This window comes from Diadema antillarum, unplaced genomic scaffold, assembly GCF_040938485.1.
Source record: "Diadema antillarum isolate AM-2024a unplaced genomic scaffold, OU_Dant_1.0 seq00001081_RagTag, whole genome shotgun sequence".
Classification (NCBI taxonomy): domain Eukaryota; kingdom Metazoa; phylum Echinodermata; class Echinoidea; order Diadematoida; family Diadematidae; genus Diadema; species Diadema antillarum.
In genome coordinates, this window is record NW_027271902.1 from 5,296 (window position 1) to 30,734 (window position 25,439).

Here is a 25,439-nt window from a genome sequence, read left to right on the forward strand (position 1 = left end):
TTGTCCACTGGGCTGAGAATTCATTCCAAGAAGCTATATATCACATTAATTTGTGGTTTTGTAAGAAATTCAAAAGGCTGCACTGTGTATGGGAGGGAAATCGGTTACCATGGGAACAGAGCCACTCGGACCTGCGTGGGTGAAACCAGCCGGAGCAGTACAGACAGACAAGAGATCACTTTTTTAGCAGGCTTTCAAACCTCCTTGATGAGGCCTACAGTGTGTACCAGTAATAAATGATAATGGTGATGGTGATGTTGATGATGACACCAATAGGAATGATGAAGATGATGATGATGATGTTGGTGGCACCAATGTTGAGAGTGGTAAAGATAATGATGATGATGGTGACAAAGATTCTTGTTAAATCTATGTTGTCACCATAGTGGGGGCGCTGTGGCATAGTGGATAAGACTCCTGACTTCCAATCGGAGGACCCGAGATCAAATCCTGCCCAGTGCTTTAATATGTCCTTGGACAAGATGTTTTGACCCACTATGTCCCTCTCAACCCAGGTGTATGAATGGGTACCTGGCAACGCTAGGGTAATGATAATAGCAGGGCCCTCTGGTAGAGCAGTGGCAACACTGAAGAGGCTACCCTCAGTAAATAAGACCTTATCATCATCATCATCATCATTATTGTTATCATTATTATTGTTGTTGTTATTGTTGTTGTTGTTATTATTATTATTATTGTTATTGTTTTTATCATTATTGTTAAACATATCATTATTATCATTATCATTATTATTGTTATTGTTATTATTGTCAAAATTTGTCGACATCCTGCAGGTTGCTATAAAGATCATCGACAAGACCCAACTGGAGGGGGACAACCTGCAGAAGATTGTACGAGAAGTGAAAGTGATGAAGCTGCTGAGCCATCCCCACATCATCCGCCTCTACCAGGTCATGGAGACGGACAGATATATGTACCTTGTCACCGAGTATGCGAGCGGAGGAGAAATATTCGGTTAGTTGGCCACAGAGGGCAGATATCAAGGGAGCGCCCTCTCTTGGAGAGAGCTGTGTAGTCGTTGCGTCTTTTGCAGGTTGCCATATTGTGGCCCATTGTTTAATCCATGACAATGCTCATATCGTTCAGTAGTTGTTTTATACCGTCGGTAGAAAGATGATGGTATTTTGAAGTCACTAACATTTTTGCAGTCATCTATTCAAGGAGCAACAGTTAGAACAGTTAGAACTCAACAAATCTTGTGAATCAGGTTTTCAAGTTTCTGCAGCACTTTCCCCAAAATGAGTAGCAAATCATTATAATGCAAAACCATGCAAAGTTCTTCGACCTGCGAGCCTGGCTGACATGATTTCAGCTCCTAATGAGGAATATACCAAAGTACTCCTGTAAAACTCCCCCTCAAGCAAATCAATAGTGAAAGGTACATGTACAAATGTAGATGCGTGACTGGGAAATGATGTGTTGCCTATTAAAGTTGGCAGTGCACGGTGCATAAAACGTTTTTTTATTAAGTTCAATTTGCTTTGCAAGGGAAGAGAACTTGTCATTGGTAGTATTCTATTTCTTGTCTGTGCAATCTGAATAGCAGTTCCAGGTGCGTGTGTGAGGCTCTGCAAAGGTACAAGTTGACATTTACAAATTTTGCCATAGGAATTGTGAACGGATTAGCGTAAAGCATAGCAGGAGATGACTGTTTTAATATAAAAATGTAGTTGCAGGCATACCGGTATCAGAGCGCACAATTTATTGCCATAATGTGAGACTGACTTGCTGAGTTTAAATGCATCCTAGGGAGACATGGCTTTGCTTTGTTTGCAGAAAAATCCTTCAGGGCAAAATGGGGGAAGATCACAGTGATCTATTCGCCGTTTGTTTCGATGCCGCTTGCTTGTTGGAGATGGAATTTTGTGGCATTTCAAGAATTATGATTTAAAAGAATGATAGAAAGAAAAGGATACAATTTTAACATTTATAATTGCTTACTTGGCAAAGCTGAACGTTGGCATTGCAATCCACACATCTATGAAATTCCAGTTTGCCAGGCACTCCAACCTATGTTGTTATGTAACACATATGTTATGCTGATCTCCTCTATTTAAAGGACAAGTCCACCTTCATATACATAAGGATTGAGAGAATGCAGCAATATTAAATAGTAGAACACATCAGTGAAAGTTTCAGGAAAATTGGACAATCCGTTCAAAAGTTATGAATATTTTAAGTATCTGCGCAGTCTATACTGGAAGAGAAGACTCGTACTACAGTGTATGATGTCACATGCGTACAACTATATAAGGAAAATAAAAAGAGAATTTCACAAAACTTTACTTTTTGAATAAAGTGCACATTTCTTCGACTTGCTACTGACGTATGTTAAGGGTAATATTATTCCCCCTGCCGTCTGAAAGAGAGAAGTCAAGTATTCTTTTCCTTATGCGAGAAAAAAGGAAATATGTTAAATTTTCTTTATTCTTTCTTTATATCGTTGTACTCATGTGACATCACAACCTATAGTAGTCTCTTCATCCGGCCGTGACTGAGCAGAAATTTCAAAAATTCATAACTTTTGAACGGATTGTCCGATTTTGCTCAAACTCTCACTGATGTGTTCTACTAATATTGCTGCATTCACTCAACCCACATGTCTATGAAGGTGAACTTGTCCTTTAAAAAAGAGCCAGCCCCAAATCCTGAAACACTTGGTTTTTTTGTGTGTGTTTTTTTTTAATTCATTTTGTTTGTTTGTTTTTTGCCGCTGAGTGGTTGTTAGTGAGCTGGCAGTGGGGTATACATGTAAACTGCAGTGTGAAACATATACTGCATGTTCAAAGTTGCTGCACAGTGCATGATTACATATCGTCGCTGGGGCGACAAGACCTCGTATCTACAAAATGTCAAATGTTCAGGAGAGCCAAAAAACATGGCGGCCAAAGCACTGTGGCAAACGGGAGAGCCTTTCCTTTGATGTGCTGTGGTGGCTTCATTTTTGGAGTAAGACAGTTGGGATTTGGACAGGACATCACTTAACCCATTATTTGACCATTAATCAAAAAAAGTCATTTTCACCAAAATTGCAAATACAAGGTCTTGTCACTCCAGCGACGATATAGTTGCCAAGGTCTAAAAGAAAAACACTGAAGAAAAGAAGCCCCAAAGCGAATAGTTCTGACCAGTCCTTTGTCATGTTGCACTTGTAACGAGGACCAGTTCATTTGAAGTTTCACTCATTTTATGAAAGAATTCTTGATTTACCACATGCTAGTGTACTTTGATTGTCTCATCTGTATCTGATTGCAACATTGTAATCATGGTTATAAATGGAATAATTCTGTCATTTAGTGCATTATAAGCCGTATACTTACTGTCATTATTCACATTTCTGTGTTCTTCTTGTTATTTTTTCTTTAATTGATTTTTTTTTTTTTTTTTGCAGATCATCTTATATCACATGGCAAAATGACGGAGCGGGAAGCGAGGCAGAAGTTCAAGCAGATCGTTGCCGCCGTCCACTACTGCCACAAACGAGGCATCGTCCACAGAGACCTCAAGGCTGAAAACCTCCTCCTCGACGCCAACATGAACGTCAAGATAGCAGGTAAGGTTGGCTGGAAAATAGCCAGCAAAAAGCATCATTGCAGCAGATATGAATGGCTGTTAATTGAAGAGTCTACCTGAAAGGTCAGAGCAACTATCCTCCACCCGTTAAAGAGCATGACTGATAGGGCAGTGAACCTGAGAAGCCAATGCGAAAGTCATGTAGCGGGTATGTCTTTGCAGAGCTCTGCAGAGAATCCGAACAAAATCAGCAAAATGGCAGTTAAGTTCGGCTTCAACAAGGAGAAGAAGAAGAAGAACAACAACAACAACAAAAATAACACAAAACAACAAAACAACAACAGGAAAAATATCCCAGCAGCATGAAGTATCAAAATAGCAGGTATTGTGGGCTGGAAAATAGCCAACAATAATCATCGTTGCAGTAAATACAGTTGGCTGTTAATCAAAAAGTACATTTGAAGGGTCAAAACAACCCTCCCCCTCCACCCACCGAAAAGAAAAAAAAAAAGATGTATAATAAACTAGGCTGATAGGATGGTGTACTGAGGAGGTCATTAAACGCGAAAGTCGACATAGCAGGTATGTTTTGCTGTTTGACAGCTGTGGAGAGTGGCAATGAAACAAAATGGCAGCGAAGGTCAGCTTCAACTATAATAACAACCAAAAAAGGATAAAAGAAAGAAAAGAAAAAAAGAAAGAACCAGCAGCATGCAATGTCAAAATAGCAGGTACAGTTGGCTTTGAATAGATGAAATAGTCAACTTGGAAGTGTCAAAAAACAGCTGATATGCCAGTGTACTGTAGCCGGAATCAAACCGGCGGCCATGCTTTGCTGCTATGAAGAAGCCAGGATACATGTCAAAGTAATGCATGATGGCTGCAACAACAACAACAACAACAAACAATAAACAACAACAACAACAACAACAACAACTATTACAACAGCAACAACATCAACAGCATCATCAACAATAACAACAACAACAACAGCGAAACAATTGCAAAACAGCAACAATAAGAGCAAAGGAAAAAAAAAAAGCAAATGAAAAACAACATGAAATGTCAAAATAGCAGATAGCGGAATCAGCTGATGAACCGTGTCAGAAAGTTGTTAAGGCAGCGTAGAAAAACTGATCTAACATACATGAAATGTCAATGGCAGGCTGCTAAAAGAAGTCAACATTAAAGGACAAGTTCACCTTCATATACATGTGGGTTGAGTGAATGCAGCAATATTAGTAGAACACATCAGTGAAAGTTTGGGGAAAATCTGACAATCCGTTCAAAAGTTATGAATTTTTAAAGTATCTGTGCAATCACTGCTGGAGGAGAAGACTACTACAGTGTAGGATGTCACATGCGTACAACAATATAAGGAAAATAAAAAGAGAATTTCACAAAACTTGACTTTTTGAATAAAGTGCACATTTCTTCGACATGTTACTGACTTATGTTAGGGGTAATATTATTTCCCCTGACATCTGAAAGAGAGAAGTCGAGTGTTCTTTTATTATGTGAGAAAAGTGAGAATATCTTGAATTTTCTTTATACTTTCTTTATATAGTTGTACTCATATGACATCACAAGCTATAGTAGTCTTCTAATCCAGCCGTGACTGAGCAGAAACTTCACAAATTCATAACTTTTGAACGGATTGTCAGATTTTCCTCAAACTCTCATTGATGTGTTCTACTAATATTGCTGCATTCATTCAACCCACATGTCTATGAAGGTGGACTTGTCCTTTAAATGGCATAAGAAGCTGGTACCGGAGACTACTGAAGAAGCCAAGACGAATGTTAGAATAGCTGGTATGTTTCTCTAGAAAGCAAGTTCACATTGATTATATAAAAATGACTGGTTTGCTGGGTGGGTAGACAGGCTGGTATCAAAGGCCCCTGGGAAGCCAATGCCGGGTGAAAAAAAAAAAAATAAATGTAAAAGTGGCAGAAATGGTTGGCTGGCATACAAGTACAATAGAAGCCAACAAAAGTATCTTACAAGCCAAAATGGAAGTAGAAATAACCATTGATGAGCATGCATGCCTGAACAGTTAAAATGGGAGTGTAGTGCTGAATTTTACTTGACGAAAATGATAATCCTTAGGGGCTAGTGTTGGCCAGTGGGAAAAAAAGCATGTAAATCGCCGACACAAGCGGCCGAGCTCGGTTCAGTAGGTGACATTCAACACCGGATCTAACACCAACTACTGAAAATACATCATGATTTTGAAGTCCTCCCAACACCAACTGATATCAAGTTTGGTTTTATCACTGGTGCTTAGTGCTGAGATAGCACTAGCACAAGCACTGAACTTGAAATCAGCCACTTAAGTCTCTCTTTCACTAGAATGATCTCTGAAGTACATGTACATGTAGCACACATACATGTCTACTTCTCCAAACAATGCAAGCTCATCATGACAGTCATGACAAAAGTCACATGACAAAAGTCACATGACAAAAGTCACATGACAAAAGTCACATGATGAATCATACGTCACTTGATTTTCTACATAACATACAAAACATACATAACTTGAAAGGAAGTGAGAAGCTGTGTTAAAGTGCTGGATTACTGATGAAAAGTATCAAGATAAAGATCAACCGAAAGATTCTCTTCACAGGATATAAAGTTTTCTTTTGAATTTTGCCTAAAATTGTTCATTGAGCACATGATTTCCAGAGCCAACTGCCTATCAATTTTCCAGTCAGATTTTGTGAAAATCCTAATGGCTTGCTACTGCTCTGTGTATGTGTAATTTTGGGGTATAAATCTTATTGTGCATAGTATACAGGTGCCAGTGGCTGTGTTTTTGTGTTTGTTTTGATAGATTCATTTAAGATGTTGATGGTTTTGCCGATAAGGCCTGCATTTAATCCTGATGTAACACTCATGTGTGGGCAGCACAGTGCTCATTTGAATGAGGTACAACACGTAGAGGTATCGTTTTCCTTGCCCACTCATGAGAAGTAATGGTAATGTTCTCCTTGCCCACTCAGAAGATTTTACCTCATTGTACATCACACCGTCACCACTGATACCCTAATACATTACCATTTCCTGGAGGTTTTCACCACAAAATGTGTCTTGCCCAAGGATGTACACTTGTATTGGCAAAAGACTGTGAAGGGAGTGACAAGCCGAAACAAAAATTGGCACCACTCTTGCTAGATACAGTTTGTGTATGTGTGAACTTGATAATCATTGTTTCATAGCTGCTCAAGGTTGTTTCATCCATGTCTTTCAAAAATATAGTCTTTATTCCTTATATGCGAAAAATGTTTCAGATTTTCTAATTCCTTATTTTTTTAATGATAATCGGTTGATTTTGTTAATATACTTCTTTACCCCTTTATTGGTTTTGCAAGGTGTGAAATTTGTGATATTTAAGCCAATTTACCAGTATGCCGTGCTGGTCGTTAAACGTGAATTTGCCTGATGTGAATAGGGAAAATATTCTAAGCATGATAAATTTTGTCGTACCATACTTGCATTGTAGTCCATGATGTATTCGTGCAGCACAGACTGAGGGTCAATTCAGCAGTCAAAACGAAGTTGCTGTAAAGCCAGAAGTGTTTGCGTGCATATTAATTTCACATATTTTGCAAGAGCCAAGATACGCGAAAATATAATTCATGCAAAATTTCTTCCACACTATATATGCATTGAATGCCAGTGGCAATTCTCAAAAATTTCATGGCACAAAAAAGATTCCCTGGCTCCAATTTGCAAAAATTACATGCTGTGAAAATATCTTGTATTAACAGTAAACTGGTATTCATTATGCTCTCATCGTAAAACATAATATGCTGTCCTTTATGTCTGGTTATCAACCCTTGCTTTAGAGAGGATTTGAAGTGTAACTGCCACTTAACCATAATACAATTTGTCTGTCTACAGTGCTGTAGGGCACTTTAGGTGATGTTGTTCAGTATGTGAATATTTTCATATTTATAACCTTTCTTGTTATTTTTTTTTCTGTAACCATGTTAATATGCCTCTGCCACGAAGTGTCGCAGGAGGCATTATGTTTTTGGGTTTTTTTTTTTTTACTATGTCTTTTACTGCAATCTTGTCAGATATGTTTTTTTTGTTTCGCTTCCCGTTACGGAACCCACTTTATTTGACTCATTAATGAGTCAGTGTTATGTATGTACCCAATGTTCATGTTTTTGTTTTATATGAGTTCTTACAAATATCAAATTTCATAATATTATCTCTCTTTCTCTCTATCTCACGCTATATTCTCTGACGACTCTCATTTTCTCTCTTTCCACTCTTTCTTCTTTCACACCTTCCTGTTCTCTTCCTCTCTCGCTGCGACGACGATGCAGACTTTGGTTTTAGCAATTTCTTCGAAAAGGGCCACCTGCTCAAGACGTGGTGTGGCAGTCCCCCCTACGCCGCCCCCGAGCTCTTCGAGGGAAGGGAGTACAATGGTCCTAAAGCCGACGTCTGGGTAAGCAGGAAGCAGTCCGCTGGGGCTCCAGTATTCGATAGGCGAAGAACCAGTATCATACCTGTAGGTCTTCATAGAAAGTAACGCATTGGTGCGCATGTGGGGATGGGAGCTGAGAATTCACATTGGGTTGATTTGTCCATCCCGTCTGGTGTCCCTGCACTTTTTAGTGATATTAGTTCTCTATTAGTATTGTGCTCTTACTGCTTTTTATCAATAATGCATTAGTGCTCTGAACACCAGTGATACTTAAATGCTAAAACTCCATTTTTCATACAGTGCATCATACATACACATGCGCAAGCGTACACGCAAATATGAAGATGCAACAGATTGGTACGTACAAAAGCATACATATACACGATAAGGAGAGAACGCATATGAAAAGATGCATACTACACAGAGCCGCGAGAAGTTCACTTTCCAATTTGTGCAGTGATAGCTGGGAATTTTCTTCGTCGGAGGTGAAGGGTGCATTCCACTCAGGGGAACAGGGATATTGTTTTTGCACATGCTCAAGGTCAAAGGTCAAAAGGTCAAGGTCAAATGCTTAAAATTTCACTATTTCCCCCATATCTATGCAATGCCTAAAGATATTTTCTTGAAACTTAGTGTATACATGTATTACCCAATTAAGATTCTCTGGTGAAAGTTTGGGATCATGAGGTCAAAAGGTCAAAGGTCAAAAGGTCAAGTAAAATGTTAAAATTTCACTTTTTTTCTCTCTGTATCTTGGAAATTGTTCAAGGTATCTTCATAGAACATAGTATATATGCATGTACTGACTTGCAGTGATTATCTAGGGAATTTAGGGTTCATTGGGTCAAAGGTCAGGGGTCAAAGGTCAAGGGCAATACTTCAAAATTTTACTATTTTCCTTATATTTATGCAATGCCAGCAGGATTATTATTTTTTTTTTACTTGATGTATGCATGTATAACCCAATAGAGATTCTCTGGGATTTTTTTTTTTTGCCAAGAAGGTCAAAGGTCAAAAGGTCAAAGATCAAGTGAAAGTGCTGAACTTACTTCTTTCTCCATATCCCGGAAGTGGCTCAAGTTATCTTGAAATTTAGTACATATTTATGTATGTTCTGCCTGACAGTGATTCTCTTATAAATCAAAGGCCAGGTGAAAATGATAACAATTTACTGTTCAATACAGAAATTGCACTTTTTCTCCATACCTTGAAAATTACTCATGGTGCATAAACTTATGAAAGGGTCAAAGTCAAGTTAAAGTTCTTAAATCCCCAAATACATGCTCTCCTATTCATCCAATTAAACATAGGTCAAGGAAGGTAAACATTCAATACATTTGTGACAAACATGTCATTTTAATATTTTGCCAATTTTGTGAAAATGTAATCACACATTGTCTACATGTACTATAGACCTATTAGGAGAATCATGCATTATGGCGGAGGCATACCAGTCGCCATAGCGACATTTCTAGATATTTTGATCTTTTTGATGTGATCTACACATTGTTTGAGGCGAATGTGTCAAGTCAGATCCAAAGGTAGAGTACATGGCATCCAGTACATTCGTATAATACACTGCAGACCGTTTGTGTGTGTGTGTGAATTCAGTCAGTAAGAGATTAAAGGGATGGTACAGTATTGGTGGAGATGAGAATTGGGCTTTTAACTTTTTGCGAGATACCAAGAAAACACTTATAGTACAGAGCATACCATTTTAAGAGGAATTCAAAGTTTATTTGATGAATATCGGGTTTGGAATGACTGAAACATCCAAAAACAAAGCAAAACAAAGGGATCGCAATAAAGTGTGAGTCCCACACTTTATTAGAATTGCTCTTTTTTTGGATATCTCAGCCATTTCAAAACTAATTTTTATCAAATAAATGTTGAATTTCTCATAGAATGACATGCTCTTTCATATTTCATAAGAGGTTTCTCATTATCTCACAAAAAAATGCTGGAAACCTGAAATTAGGTCTCAACCAAAACTATACGATCCCTTTAAAATGTTATATCTGCCCTCGACTTGCGCTCATCACAGGTTGACAATGGAGTTTGGCATGAGAGATATATGTGGGTACAACCGTGCACACGTTCACCCGTGGGAGTGGGAGATCCTGAGACGTGACTCGTCTTCTATGGCACATGTCCTCTCTCTCTCTCTCCCTGCCCCACCCCCGCTGCATCCTTTCTCCCAAGGACCTCTCCTCCTAGAAAGATTCAAACTTCTCAGCGCTAATGAGATCGTCATGTGTGCGCGTGGCGGGTATCCTGTCTCGCTCTGTATTTTGTTTTCGTCCCGTCGTTTTCACCCTTCTTTCCTCGTCGGCGTAACCTTGGTGTAAGAAGCCCGAGAAGAGTGATTAAGCCATGCATGCAAGGAAAGATGTGTCTCTGTTGTCATGGAGACCGATATAGGCCCTCTTCCTGATTGCTCCTTCAGTGTCAAGCAAGCCATTTAAATACTCTACCTTTTCTGGCAGTGATACTATGATAAAAACAAAGGTTTTCTGTAGGCTTTCTACCCCCCCCCCCCCCCCCCCCCCCCCCACGGCCAGTGCAGTCATATCATTCTTTGTCTTTTTCTTTATTGTTGGTATTTGTCTCTATTTGGAATACGTTTCAATTAATCTATGGCTTCTTTTTCCTTTTTTTTCCCCTTTCTGTTTGTGAGCAAAAATGTCCTTAGTTCTATATTGCTGTAGAATTGTGCATATAAATGTCAAAGGGCTGTCATTGCAAACCTACTGCCCCAGCCACGGTGTAGTTCAAAATTCCAACAACAGTGATAAAGTTCACTTTGGCTTGACACTGGTATGAGCAAAGACAGTAGGGTGTACACTAGACAACTACACATGATAACTACAAGATATGTTGGTCTTTCTGAGGCCAAATTGATGACTTACAGAGCTATTAAAGATGATTACATACGTGTAAATGCATCAGACACATGAGAATATTATTTGCCTGCGGTATACCGTATAGTAGGCAAAAGTTGTCTGGAATCATTAATGAGAATTCTATTGTATACATTATGCGAATATGAGGCTACATAAAAATGTTATTTGAAATGCAGCTAATGTCAGTCAATATCACAAATCCATTTACAAATATGAAACTAGAAAGTATTCTGCCTGTATTCCTGCATAATGTATATTGGTGAAACTTGTACTGTTGGGTATGTTCAGTTCTGTTATTGTTATTGAAATTTACAGAAAATGGGGTAAAATTGCACTCTAAATGTGTGTCTGTGTGTGTGTGTGTTCCTTGCAAATAAAATGCTCAAACTTTTAAAGGCAGCAACAGAAAATTAATGAGGAAATTGTTGATTCTTATGATGATTCCGTACTGTAGGAATGCAGAAGTGTTAGATGGTCATTTTCAATGAGTTAACTGTGTCTTGTCATCCTCTTACTTCCCTCATACTTGAAATATTCATGTCGTGTTTTGAAATATGTGTGTGTGTGGATTTTGTTATTGCCTATACAACTAGTCAGCAGTATGTAAAAAAAAGGAATACTGTAAAAGTGAAAATTTTCGTGGTGTTGAAATTTGTGCGCATTTCAAGCAATGAGAAACTAGTGCGAAAATAAAAGCACGTGAATATTTTTGCTTGCCGTGTGGTCCAGTAGTTGATGTCTTGATTCCATGGAATCAAAAGCAAGAAAAACTCTTCTTACCCGGCCGAGTGCGAAAATATCCTCTTTTACAGTAGAGTATTTGAAAATGGGGTGGGGGGATTGGGGGGGGGGGATGGAAATATCCTCATGAAAGTAGAAAAGGAGGTATTTTAAACCTATTTCTAACAAATGTTTTCTTCCTCTTTGCAGAGTCTGGGTGTAGTATTGTATGTATTAGTCTCTGGTGCTCTACCCTTTGATGGGAAGACCCTTCACAACCTGAGGGCACGGGTGCTTTCAGGCCAGTTTAGGATACCCTTCTTCATGTCGGAAGGTGAGTTTGTTTGTTTGTTTGTCTGTTTGTTTGTTCATTTTCCATCTCAGAAGATGACTGGATAGCCCATATTCAGCTATGCTATAAGCTGTTCTTCAATGGGGTCCAGTTAGATGTGAGGTGGGACCACTTCACCGGGTTAAACACCCTGCTCTTTGCGATGAATGAATGAAGTGGAATCTTTTACGTGCATGAGTTGTGACTCTCTCACACATGGAACGTCCATTTTATGTCCTATCTGAGGGAACCCCACGACATGCTCAGAAATACCTGGTAGAAATATTTCATGTTGATTTTTTGTTTGTTTTCTTCATACATTGTAATTCCAGAAGTTCAAATAGCAGGGTTTATTATAGTTAGTATAAAGAATAGAAAGGAATGGAAAAATGTTCCCTTTTTGTTCAAGTGGAAATGGAGGTCACTTCTGAGGGTTAGAGGTCAAAGATCATGACCTAACGCTGGATTCAATAGAAATATTTCATGCTGATTTTGTGTCTGTTTTCTTTATGTGTTGCAATTTCATAAGTTCAAATAGCAAAGCTGATTATATTTTCAGAGTATGGAGAATAGAAAGGAATTGAAAAATGTTCCCTTTTTGTTCATGAGGAAATGAAGGTCACTTCTGAGGGTTAAAGGTCATGAACTTCATCTGCATGTGAATGAAGGGATTTACCTGTGGCACTATGTGGTAAACTTTTTTTTGAAAGTTTTAGCTAGCTGAGTCTGCTGTGTGGGCAGCAGTTTCATTTTGCACTAGGGTGTTTACTACGATACTAAGCATCATGAAATGAGCATGATATCGCAAGCGAAGTAGAGCTCTACTAAATGAAAAGCTTTTATTTACTTTTATTTTTTCTTTGATAAGGGATGACCTCCCCCTCTCTCTTTCAATGTCAGTATTTTTTTCCTGCAGTATTTGCAGTAATTACAGCTGCTTTAATAGATTATGTGTGTTTCAGAAACCTATAATATTGCACCGAATTAGCAGAGCCATTGTCACCTTTATGTTAGTTTCTCTCGTAGCAAATGTCCATAGGTTTCATATTGATCAATGAAATAGTGATGGTGAGGGGAAGATTGGCTGTTTTTAAGTGTCATCAATATTACTTTAGACATGTGATAGTGAACTTTCAGATTAAAGACTTCAAAGGCAGAGAATTGTCCTTCAATACCATGCCACACCTGCGTTTCAACAGATACCGGATGTGCGTGACACAATAGAGAGCGTAAAAGAGGCCAAAATAGTGCAGAACGGATTTAGGTGCATTATATCTAGTGGAGGTGTTATGTGAGAATATCTTTAATGGGATGAAAGCACATTGTTCTATACAGCATGGCAGTTTCCCTTTATTGATGTGTGTCGTGTGTTCATGCTATATAACGTGGTTATTGCGAATGTAAGTTTGTTTAGGGTGGCTCTTTGACTCCCTGTTGATTTTGTTAGAAAGCACAGATTTTATTCAGAATGTGTATGAGTGAGAGTAAACTGCCAGTGGTAGGCTCCGAGAGTCCAGAGACAATGCGTTCATACAAAAATGAGATCATGTGTTTAACTGGACTCTAATAAAGATATTCAGTAACAAAAGCTGTCAAACCAAACAAGGTCTTTGGTAATTTTTTTTTCATGTATTTTTTTTCCATGTGAGATTTGTTTATAATCATGATCAAAAGTTTCATAAACCTGTATCATATAATAATTTAATGATTTGCACATACAAGGTTTTAGCCATGTAAATTTTGTTTGTATGTGTTTAAAATTGACAGTTCTCTTTATCTCCTCCTAAATGCTTATATGTGTTGTATGTTCCTATCAGAGTATTCTTCATTTTGTCATTTGTCCCTATATTCTGATGTGGTTATGAATGAACAGTAAAAAAAAAAAAAAGTGTTGTTACCTTGCTAACCAGTGCATAGGCTGGTGCATTTCAGTGCTTTCTATATTAAAAGGCACTTTGTTAAACGTCTATCACTGTTTTTCTTCATTCCTATGCTATATATACAGGCCACTACTGTTAATAACAAAATCGCTTGGACCAGCATTTTTTCTTTTGTTGCACCAAAATTTTGTTGGAGCCAAACAGTAAAGTATATTTAGATAAACCTATATAAACAATAATATTATATAAACAATAATATTAAGACATTAATTTTACTTCGTTTTTCCACGATTTTCATTATTACTGTGTTTGTTACAATGGAAGCGCACTGCACCAAGTGAGTCGAAACAACATTTGGATTAGTACATGTACATGTATGTACATACATGAGATGTGCTCTGAATGTATATGTATCAGCCATTTTATTTTTTTATTAATAGCAGGCTTCAAACAATCATTCCTCATTCACTTTTATCTCCCCCGCACCAGGCTGTGAAGATCTAATACGACACATGCTGGTCCTGGATGCGGGCCGGCGCTACACCACGGACCAGGTCCTGAGCCACCGCTGGACCAAGGCCGACGGCCCCGACCCCATCTTCGACAAGATGTTCGCCGAGCACAACGCGGAGACAGACTGCGAGGAGCCCGTCAACGAGGGCGTCCTTCAGCAGATGGTGTCCATGGGCCTGAAAAGGGAGAACATCCTGCAGGTGAGGGAGACACGCCCAGATCCCAACCATTTCAAATTTGGAGGAAAGAATCTGAACTTTGTCCAGTCCCAGCTCTTGCTTCAACAATATGAATTTCCCATTTTTATTCACTACTGTTTTTGATGATTTTGCTACACACTCCTACGTTAACTGTTCTTTCTTTCCTACTTTTGAGCTGAATCATCTTTTTTTTTTCATCAGTTAGAAAAGTTGGGGGGTCTGCGCACCCATCCCGAACACACCCTTGTGCTTCCTGGAGAAAGGCGTTACCTTATATTTGGGATACCACAAAGAACTGATAATTGAACTAAATTGAATTGAAAAGGTCTTTGTTGAAAATCTGACTGGCAACCGAAGGTCGAATTGCACAGTTGTATATCATCACACAAAAATATACTTTGACATAGAATGAATAATTTATATTTCATAACCATAAGTATAAAAATAATCACATTCAAACTGGCATGCAAATGATACTAATGTAACCTAAACATTATGTATCCTTATTGCAGCCACACAAGACTTTCTGACTTCCATTATGTTGTGTGCAATTTTGCAAAAATATGTGTACTGATGGTACTTTTCAAGTGTTCTACAATTTATATGAAAATTGGCATTTCTCCCCATTCCCTTCCCAGTCTATCACAAACCAAAGCTTTGACGAACTGAGTGCAATCTACAACCTCTTGCTGGACAAACACCGCAGGCACATGCGGGCGTCGCTGGGGAGGGGAATGGCCGAGGCGGACGAGTCCACCGCCGCGCTGCTGGGGCAGTACCACGCCCTGACTGTGGGGAAGGGCGCCCCCGGGGGGCAGCGCAACATGATGCTGCCGGACCACATGATACCACAGGTCAACGTCACGAACGAGGACAACCAGGTCATTCAGGTAAGCCCCGATTGTTCGTACATGTACGCTCGCTTGTTGGACATGTGGACCAACCTGATGAACGTACGGGATTAGATGCTCCACACTGCGATTCACTAATGGTCTTATTCATCCATGGTAGCCTGCTCAGACTACTGCTCTATTAGAGGATCCTTCCCATTATTATTGCCCTAGCATTATCAGGTGCCTGTTTCTTACACCTCCAGGTAAAGTAAGGACATAGTTGGTAATACATCTCGTCCTAGGAGGCAGGCACCCGACAGGTCTATGGCAGGAATTGATGAAAATATATAGAAAAGAAAAAAAGTTTATTAATGAACCCATAATGTTGAAAGTAAATAAAATATATGTGGATTCTCCAAAAGAGTTTTTTTTTGTTATTTATTCTTTTACAATTTATTGTGTGGGAAAGTTCCGATTCTGTTGTGGAAAATATGATGAACTGCCTCCATTTGGGCATTCTGTGCATGGACAGTAACATTTATTTAAAATCATGCGTTTCTGTTTCCATCTCTTACACTCACGTAATACTACAGTGCTTGTGTACAATTGTAGTCTACAGCTGTATATGAGTGCCGTATTGTCTGTATGCATTTTAAGGGAGAGGATTGAAACAGGAAAAGGGAATGTACTGTATGTACCATAGATGTTGCAATTTACAAGACCAAAACTCATTCAAAATGCTTTTTAAACAGAAATGTCTAGAGAAGGGTTGTGAAATTGAAGGGTTTTGAACACTTGAAGGGTATTGACTTTTTGAACTTGACGGATTTTAACACTGTGGAAGCTTCCTTCGTATAACATGAATAACTGTCCTACTGTGAGTAGTATTGCAATAATTTCCAGGATGGATAGATGTTAATTATGTAAGCAGAATTATTGCTAGAAATACCGGGGTTCTTAACAAACTTAGCTATTATTTTCCAAGTAATATTCTACAGAGCATATATTCAACTTTGATATCTCCCTATCTCAACTATGGGATTCTGGCGTGGGGAAATGCTTCTAAAAACCTTATCGATTCGTTATTTCTTGTACAAAAACGAGCTGTTAGAATTGTTAACCACACTGGATATTTATCCCACACGAACGAACTTTTTGTAAGTAATAAAATTTTGAAAATTCCCGAGTTATTTTATTACAACGTCGGCCTGTTTATGTTTCAATTTTCAACTGGCCAATTACCAGACGTATTTTCCCAAATGTTTACAAGAAATTATACAGTTCATGATTATCCAACTCGTCAACGTTACGCATATCACCTTCCACGTACCCGAACAATTTTCGCGAAAAAAACCATTATGTTCGCTGGGCCCAAATATTGGAACGAACTCCCTATGGAACTTGTAAGTTGTACCACTGTAACCTCATTCAAACGAAAACTGAAGCAATATCTTCTTAGCAGCTACATTGTACGGCATGCATAGTGTATAGTTCTTGTTGCTCTTTACTGTTACCCCTTGTCTATCCCACCTTAGTCCGGCGGGATCCTAACCATGAACACTATTTTTGAACAGTCTGCCTATTGCGCTGTTCATGCACCTATTGTTCCACTCGGTTATCGAAACTCTCGCGCGTGACAGCTGTCGGTTACTATGGTCACACGGAATGCTTGGTTTTAGGACCCATGCTGGAATGTTACTCCTGAGCTTTCGGTATTGTTTACATTCACGACAAATCTCATTATCCCACCTTCTACTTATGTATTTATGACATACAGTTACGCCATTTTCTATACTCTGCAACACACCCCTTGAATCTCTGCAGTTGTTGTTCACTGCTGCAACATGTGACCTTTCAGCTTTCTGTTTTTCTGTATTTTTATTTAGTGATATATATTTAATTGGATTTTTTGTTTTGTTTGTTTTAATCGGTTTCCCCAGATATAGTTGGTCTTAAAAAACATCCGTACTTTAAACTTCCCCTAATCTGATTACTCACGGGACCTGCGGCTGTACAAGCTAATGCTTTTACGCAGGCCCCATCATATTTTTTTTCGCATTATGACCACAGTGTAATTCGCATGCATACAGACCTCGTGTTTATACCAAATCAAACTTCTGTACATTCTGATGAAGTCTCATCTGAATTATGTTTTGTATAATTTTCGTATTTATATACTTTATTGTGATATATGTGAGAAATATGAAAATAAATTGAAATGAAATTTGATTTGGAGTATTATGTGATGTTTCTTCCCCCTCAGTCCAATGACCAGCTGGAAGAGATGGACAGTGACCCGGAGGAGCCGAGCCCCGAGGCCCTGGCCCGCTACCTGCAGATCCGCCGGCACACCATCATCACGGGCGACCCCTCCCACAAGCTGCCCGCCGCCCTGCGGGCCAAGCTGCCCGCCCCACCCCAGCTGGCCGGGATGGGGCTGGGCGTGGCCGGAGGGGATGGCGACGCCCAGCTGGACGGCCTGCTGGGCCTACCGCTGGGCGGGGCAGCCGCCGCCTTCAACATCAACTGCAACTTGCCACAGAACTTGCCCCTCCTTACAGCAATGCCCAACCAGCCGGAGCAGCAGCTTACGTATAAGGTATCCAGTTTCAGTTTCACACCTGGTTTTTTTTTTTTTTTTTTTTAAATAATGATTTCAAAAAAAACTTGTTGTAAAGCAAAGAAACAATACCCCAACAATACCACGTCATATTTGCTGCATTTTACATTGTTACTGTCATCATCCTCGTTCAGCTGTGCTTAAGACGTTGTATAGATTTCAGCAATTTTTTCTTTTTTTCAGGCTTTCAGTGAGTCATTGCCTGAATTGTGTCTGATTTGTTTCTCCAGCCCTCAAAATGCATTGTTCAGTTATTCTCAAGTGTTTGAGGCACTTACGCAAGGAGACCTTTGTGTGAGGTTGCCAAGGGTTCTGATTCTCACCTTATCAGAGGCATGTTGGTCTTTCCAGCTGATGTTGGGGCTGCAGAACCTTTTGTTGGTGTTGTTTTCACATTCGTTTAGAAGTTTAATGAAAATACGTATGAAATTTGTAGGATATGTTAAGCTGTATTCATTTATTTAGCATATTTCAGTAATGTCCTGTGCCCTGCTACATGTAGAGGAAGTAATGTCCCGGTAATTCAGACAGGACAAGAGAACCTTTGCCACTCTCAGATGGTCAGAATGTCAGAATCTTTTAATGCTTGCAAGAGCAACTACTCACTGCTTTGTGTTGCTCACTCCGTAAAATGGCTTGAGATATTCCTTTGCCATACCGATGTTACTTCCCTCTTTATCCCTATGTCGGAGCATCTGAGAATGGAACACTTATTTCCATTCCTCCATACCACAAGTCATAAGCACAGTTACGTAAGGTTGTCTGTCTGATCGAAATGCATTATATTCACAGCCAACGTTTGCAAGATGCATTTTGAGCATTGCTGTCCCTTTTCTCTACCTTTTAAAAGCCACTCCACATTGTGAGTGCGCAAGATAAAGTAAAGTGATGACGTAAGGGAAGATTATGTTTGATTGTTCCCTGCACTCACTTTGCATCATAATTAATGAAAAAGCTGAATGCTCATGTCGGCACTTCTTAAATTGGCAACACGGTGACATCACAATGAATACGCAAAAGCTCATCTTGTTTCTCACCCAGTTGGCTATGCAGAGTAGTCATAGAGTGAACAGTGTAGAGTCCAAGAGACGGTTACCACGGTAACTCTGCGTTCATCTCATTTTACACATCCTGCTCTCTCCTGCTTCCATAATAGGAGCAGCATCTCCTGAAGCCCCCGGCTCTGGAGGCCACGGCGGGCCAGTCCAACTTTGGGCGCAGGGCGTCGGACGGGGGCGCCAACATGTACCTTAACATCCAGCAATTCAGGAAGCAGCTGCAGACGGTTGTCCGTACCAGCCAGCCAGGAGACATGGATGCTACTGGACAGGTATGTGGGAAAGGGGGAACGGCAATACATTGAGCTCTTTTGAAACATAGCATCTCTTAGTCCCTCTAGTGTGTGTAATCTGTGACTGATATCTTGCAATTTTAATTTGACAGGCAGTTGCAGCACATGGAATAATAAACACTTCAAGCATTCATGAATTATACTAATTATACATTTTTTAACTTTTTTTTTTTTTTAATGAGGGTTTGTTTTGCTCAAATTACTGAAATTATGATACACAATTTCATTAATTTGGGTAAATATGTAGTACCCACTGCATGCTACAAGGATTAGAACCAGCACTGGCTGTCAGGCGGAAGCTTGGTGGTCTAGTGCATACGCCTATCCAATGTTCAAGAGGTTATGTATTTGAATCTTGCCCGAATTTGTATGCCCATTACTTTTTATCTTGGCTACTACTAAACACCGATTTCAGTGCTGATGCATGTCAATGTAGGGCAATTTGTCGATCAGTTCCAATTGGTTTGTTCTTGTGGATGATGACTCAAAAGATTACATTCCCCTCCAGCCATCATCTGTGCCCATGGTATTCACTGCTGTTAGGATAAGGATGGGCTGGAAGCAAATCATTCTTCCTTTCAGACTTGTAAAGGAATCTCATAAATGTTAGAGATTTTACTCAGATTGTATCACTTGTGTTTCATGTTGGGCCAAAATTCTATCTCTGCAAGTATCGAACACATTAGTGGCATTAAGTACACTGTATTTAAAACAATCGCCCATTGTCATCACGTCTTCACTGTCATCATCATCATCATCATCATCATCATCATCATCATCATCATCATCATCATCATCATCATCATTATCATTTGTCAGTATCATTATCACCACCAGCACCACCACCACCACCACAAACTTCATTGTCATTGCAGTATTATCATGATCATCAATTTTACTGCCATCATTGTTGTCATTATCATCATCATCATCGTCATCGTCATCATCATCATCATCATCATCATCATCATCATCATCATCATCATCATCATCCGAAGTATCATAATTGCTCATTCATTCATGATTTCGTCTCTTTGGAAGCAGCCGTTCATTCTTTGCCTCGAATGTGTCAACCAGTTTGTTGCCATTAGTGGTTAGTCTGAAAAAGTGTAGAAGAAGCTATTGCCACCACATGTTGTACCAACTTGTTGCCCCCGTCCACAGACTGCAGCAGAAACCTTGCAGCAGAGGTTGTCGGCCACCGCCATGCCTGAGGAGGATGAGAATTCTGATGGGGAACCAGACCAGGAGGAAGTCAAGCGGTAATCAAGGGCTGTAGATAACCTCAGGGGCAGGAAAACCTCCCTTGGAAGCTTGCGCAATACAGTGCACTCCCATTATCAGGGCCGGTGCAACCAGCCCCCCCCCCCCCCACTTTTTTACATAATAGATAGAAATACATAGGATCTAACCACTTGGGGGCCCCCCACCACTTTTTATACCCCCGCCAAACGAAGTTTGAAGGGGGTATATAGGAATCAGCGGATGGTCGGGCGGTCGGTCGGGCGGTCGGTCAGGCGGTCGGGCGGTCGGGCGGTCGGGCGGTCGGTCCGTTGCAAATCTTGCGTCGCGAACTACTTCCTCAGTTTTCAACCAATTCCCATAAAACTTGGCACAGATGTGTGCCTTGGGTTGTAGATGTGCAAGACGTATTTTTTGACAGTACCCTAAAGTACGTTGCCATGGTAACGGCATATTATGGGCAAAAATGGGTACAAATCTTGCGTCGCGAACTCCTCCCACAGTTTTTGATCAATTTTTATGAAATTAGGTACAGATGTTCATCTGAATATGTTAATGTGCAAGACACATATTTCCGCAGTGGCAAAAAGTGCGTTGCCATGGTAACGGCATGTTATTGGTAAAATATAGGGCAAAATGCTTCATGGCAAAACTGCTTTATCAGTGTTCTTCCAATTCTCATGGAATTCATATTGAATGTTTGTCTTAGGATATAGGTCAGCATGACACATTTCTTGACAGTGACAAAAAGTATGTTGCCATGGTAACAGCTCACATATTATGAGCCAAAATGATGGAAAATTTTGTGTTGCAAACTACTTCCTCAGTTTTGGCCCAATTTCCATGAAACTTGGTACAGATGTGTGCCTTTGGTTGTAGATGTGCAAGACGCATTTTTTGACAGTACCCGAAAGTATGTTGCCATGGTAACGGCATATTAATGGCAGAAGATCAAAGAAAGATCTTGCGGATTTAACTACTTACTCAGTTTTTTGACCAAAGCTTATGAAATGTGGCACACACCTTGATCTTGGTGGGAAGATGTGGAAGACATATTTTTCGGACGTGTCGGAAGCTGCGTTGCCATGGTAACGGCATATAAATGGCAGAAGATCAAGGAAAGATCTAGCGGATTGAACTACTTCCTCTGTATTCGACTGAAGCTCATGAAATGTGGCACACACATTGGTCTTGGTGGGAAGATGTGCAAGACATATTTTTTGGACGTGTCGGAAGCTGCGTTGCCATGGTAACGGCATATTAATGGCGGAAGATCAAGGAAAGATCTTGTGGATTGAACTACTTCCTCAGTTTTTGACAAAAGCTTATGAAATGTGGCACACACAATAGTCTTGGTGGGAAGATGAGCAAGACATATTTTTCGGACGTGTCGGAAGCTGCGTTGCCATGGTAACGGCATTTAAATGGCAGAAGATCAAGGAAAGATCATTCCTTGGGTAAGACTTTCGTCACGGGGCGGGGGTATTAATCACCTTCAGTGATATTTCTAGTTTTACCCCGGAAGCAGGGACGGCGCAGTGTTTTTAAAAGTGGGTGGCCCAGTTTATATTTCTGATGCCACTTCCGGGTTTCATCAGGTTACAAGCTAGCAAGCAGCGCAATATTCTTTTACAACTTCTGGGGTTAATCGGCTGGCCCTGATTATAACAAACATGATCCTTAGGATATTCTTGTTAATTACAGAGTATATATTCAAGTCCCCAAATTATCATCTATATATTTTTATACACCATACTAGTTGGCTGTAACATAATTTCAATATTATTGAAGAAAACTGCTGGTCCCGAAGACTTCGCTATAATAAGAGTCGCCTGTATCCACTGATGATTTTAATTGTGGAAGGGAGTTTGCATGTGGCAAAATTAGAATTAATTTGACTTCAACTTGACTGTGAGAGTGAAAATATTTCTTGAAATATCTAAGGAAGCACACGTAGAAGTCAGGCCATCTTTCATTGACCTTACAATTGAAATTGATTGAATCCTGTCATCAATCTTGGAAATGGTGTTGAGGGTCTCCTAAGAAATAGTTTCAATGTAATCATTGACATATCCTCAAAAGCCACCACAGGGAGGATTAATCAGAGTCACAATAACCTTTAGACTTGAATGAGTGTGAAGCTGTGAAGGTTAAACTCTTCTTTCGTTTGACATCATCTGGGAGGTTTTTTCAAAGGAGGAGCTCCATGTCTTGATTGGACAGCGGAGGGTAGAAAGTTTTGAGCTCGTGATTCAATAGAACTACCTTGGATTTGATCAGTCTAGAGTAACAGATTTAAATTTTGTTAAAAATAGCGACATCAGTTCTACAAAATGATGTGTCTACAGATATTGTGTTTACACAAGAACAGGTATTGATCTTCAGCAAAATGAAAAAGTTGCTGAATTCTCACACACCATTCTCGTCTCCACCTCTCCAGGTACCTAAACCGCGGCAGGTGCCGGCACACCATCGGTCCCGACATGCTCACAGCCAGCGAGGTACCCACGACGGTTCGGACGCGTCGCGAGCGCTACCTGCAGCCCCACCTCTACGCCAACAGCACCAGCGCCCGGCGGGCCTCCGACGGGATGCCCAACCTCCAGTACTACCGGGCGCACCTCCAGCAGGTGGCGGCGGCGGGCGGCGGCAGCAGCGGGAGCTGCCAGAAGAGTTCCCTGAAGCAGCTGCACAAGGAGTGCCAGCAGCTGCAGAAGCAGTACAGCTCGCCGGTCGACGCCCGCACCCAGGAGCTGCAGCAGCACCAGCACCAGCTCCACAAGGAGAAGATGCAGGGCGTCATGGTAACGTTAACTTTGCTGGGGTTGGCTGGGGGTGCAGGGAGGAGGGGAAGGGTAATTGGTGGAGGGACAATCCAAAGACAGTCTCTGCAGACTTTGCTGATGTCAAATCTTGTGATGTTGTCTTCTGTAGTTAGGTTAGCTTCTTTAATGATAATACGAAAGCTCTGCTGTTCCAGAAAGCTACATGTATACCATTATTGTTACCAAACAATCTTTATGTACCCATATCTTTGGCTGGATCAAGAAGAGTATTATGGGTAAATAATTATCATGTCTGAGGATGTTTTATTGAGTTGGATTTGATGTCAGGACCTTTTTTTAAAGAGTCCAGAATCTTGGCCATTTTAATACTACAACGTGTATGCTCCCATCTGTTATCTTGAAATGTGGCATGGTGCAGTTTAAGAGAGGCATCCAAATGTGGGCTGGTAGACAGTCAACATGATAGATTGCTGTGTGCCTACTCTTTATTGTTAGCTTTCATGGTTTTTGTATGGAAAACACTGAGGTGGAGAAGGAGATGGAAGGGGGGATGGCCGAGCTGTCAAAGTACCAGAATACATCCATCAGCAAATAAGGGACACATTGGTTATGCCATAGCCATGTCGCATTTATCTGTTCCTGGACTGAGTAGTTAGCTGCTTCTGAAGACATGATGAATGTAGAAATCTCATTATGTATCACTTGATAGTGATCTATATTTGTATGTGTCTTGTTCCTCTGCAGCTCTCTCACTCACCAACGGGCCTGGCCAGTGCCTCACCCCACATCTCACCCGTTTCTTCCCTCCGCTCCGACGCCCCCATCAACGATCTCCAGACCCAGCACCTACAACAGCACCTTCAGCGCCTTCACCTGCAGCGCCAGTCGGACAGCCCGCCCAGCCTGCGCAAGCTGCATAGCCCCGGCAGCAGAGGGAGCCCTCCGCTCTCCAGCTCGCTGCCGGTCCACCCCGAGGAGACGGGCGTGGAGAGTCCAACCGACACGAGCTTCCCGGTCAACCCGCTGCTGGACACCATGGTCGGCTCCCCGCACTCGGTCAGCAGCCAGCCGGACGAGTCGGTGCCCAGCCCCGTCACGGCGCACTCGGTGCACTCGCACCGCGGCGTGGAGGTGAACTTCAACGGTCACGACCGCTCCAATCCCGGCTCGGGGAACCTCCTCGGGGAAGGGAGTCTGGAACACATCGGGCTGAACGGACCGCTCCTGGAGGAGACCGATGGGCGAAGCGAGCAGCATGATAGCAACCAAAGTCTGGAGCGGGAGCAGAGGAGTGCGGTCCCCACCGCTGAGCAGCTGATGCAGGCCATTGCCCTCCAGCGTCTGCAATTCATGCAGCAGCAGAACTCCAACTACCCCAGCCCGCTGCGCATGACGGGCAGCCCCGATACCGTCCAACAGAACACCCTCCACCCGCACCCCCAGCCACACCCCCAGCAGCACCCCCAGCCGCTTGGCCCCATGGACCTCACCAACCTTGCCCAAAGACACTTACCCCACATGCTGGGCCTGTCGCAGGCACACACCGACAGGCTGCCGGGCCTGGGGGCAACCCTGGCCGGCCACCCACACTTGCAAGGGCCTTATTCTCACATGCCCTCGGTGACGCAGGCGTACATCGCCGCGCAGAACAGCCACCACGAGGTGAACACCCCGACGTCTGATGCAGGGGACCAGGCACCCCACATCCCAGGCCTGCCTTTCAGCCAGGCCTACCCAACCACCTTGCTACAGCCCCACCTCTCCACACAAGACTACGAGGATGCTAGCCTACAGCAGGAGCTAGAAAACACACAGAACCAAGATATGCATTCCAGTGGTGGTTTTCAAGGTAACTAAGCAAGCCACTTATTTGTAGCAAAGCTTTATATAATCCCTTCCATACGGCCTTGCCTCATACAAGGCTCAATGCCACCTAAAGCAACTTAACATAATTATATATCTATGTAAGTGACAAAAGAAACAACATATTTTTCCTCTTGCAATTAAAGTTCACCTTTATTTGAAGAGTTTCATCGCAAAGTGGGCTAAGTACCATTTTTAAACATTCTTAAGTAATTCCAT

At 41.2% G+C, this 25,439-nt stretch overlaps 1 protein-coding gene across 1 annotated transcript in view; it reads left to right on the top strand.

Moving 5' to 3' along the window:
* The first annotated feature begins 800 nt into the window (after window positions 1-800).
* Window positions 801-25,439, top strand: part of LOC139743437 (uncharacterized) — a 30,239-nt gene continuing 5,600 nt past the window's right edge. Inside the window, exons 1-11 of the mRNA XM_071653922.1 lie at window positions 801-975; window positions 3,413-3,574; window positions 7,875-7,999; window positions 11,812-11,935; window positions 14,302-14,525; window positions 15,164-15,415; window positions 17,622-17,957; window positions 19,135-19,308; window positions 20,494-20,591; window positions 23,012-23,375; window positions 24,102-25,206. Of these exons, the coding sequence (XP_071510023.1) occupies window positions 870-975; window positions 3,413-3,574; window positions 7,875-7,999; window positions 11,812-11,935; window positions 14,302-14,525; window positions 15,164-15,415; window positions 17,622-17,957; window positions 19,135-19,308; window positions 20,494-20,591; window positions 23,012-23,375; window positions 24,102-25,206 (3,070 nt within the window). The 5' untranslated portion in view covers window positions 801-869. The remainder of the gene's footprint in view (window positions 976-3,412; window positions 3,575-7,874; window positions 8,000-11,811; window positions 11,936-14,301; window positions 14,526-15,163; window positions 15,416-17,621; window positions 17,958-19,134; window positions 19,309-20,493; window positions 20,592-23,011; window positions 23,376-24,101; window positions 25,207-25,439) is intronic.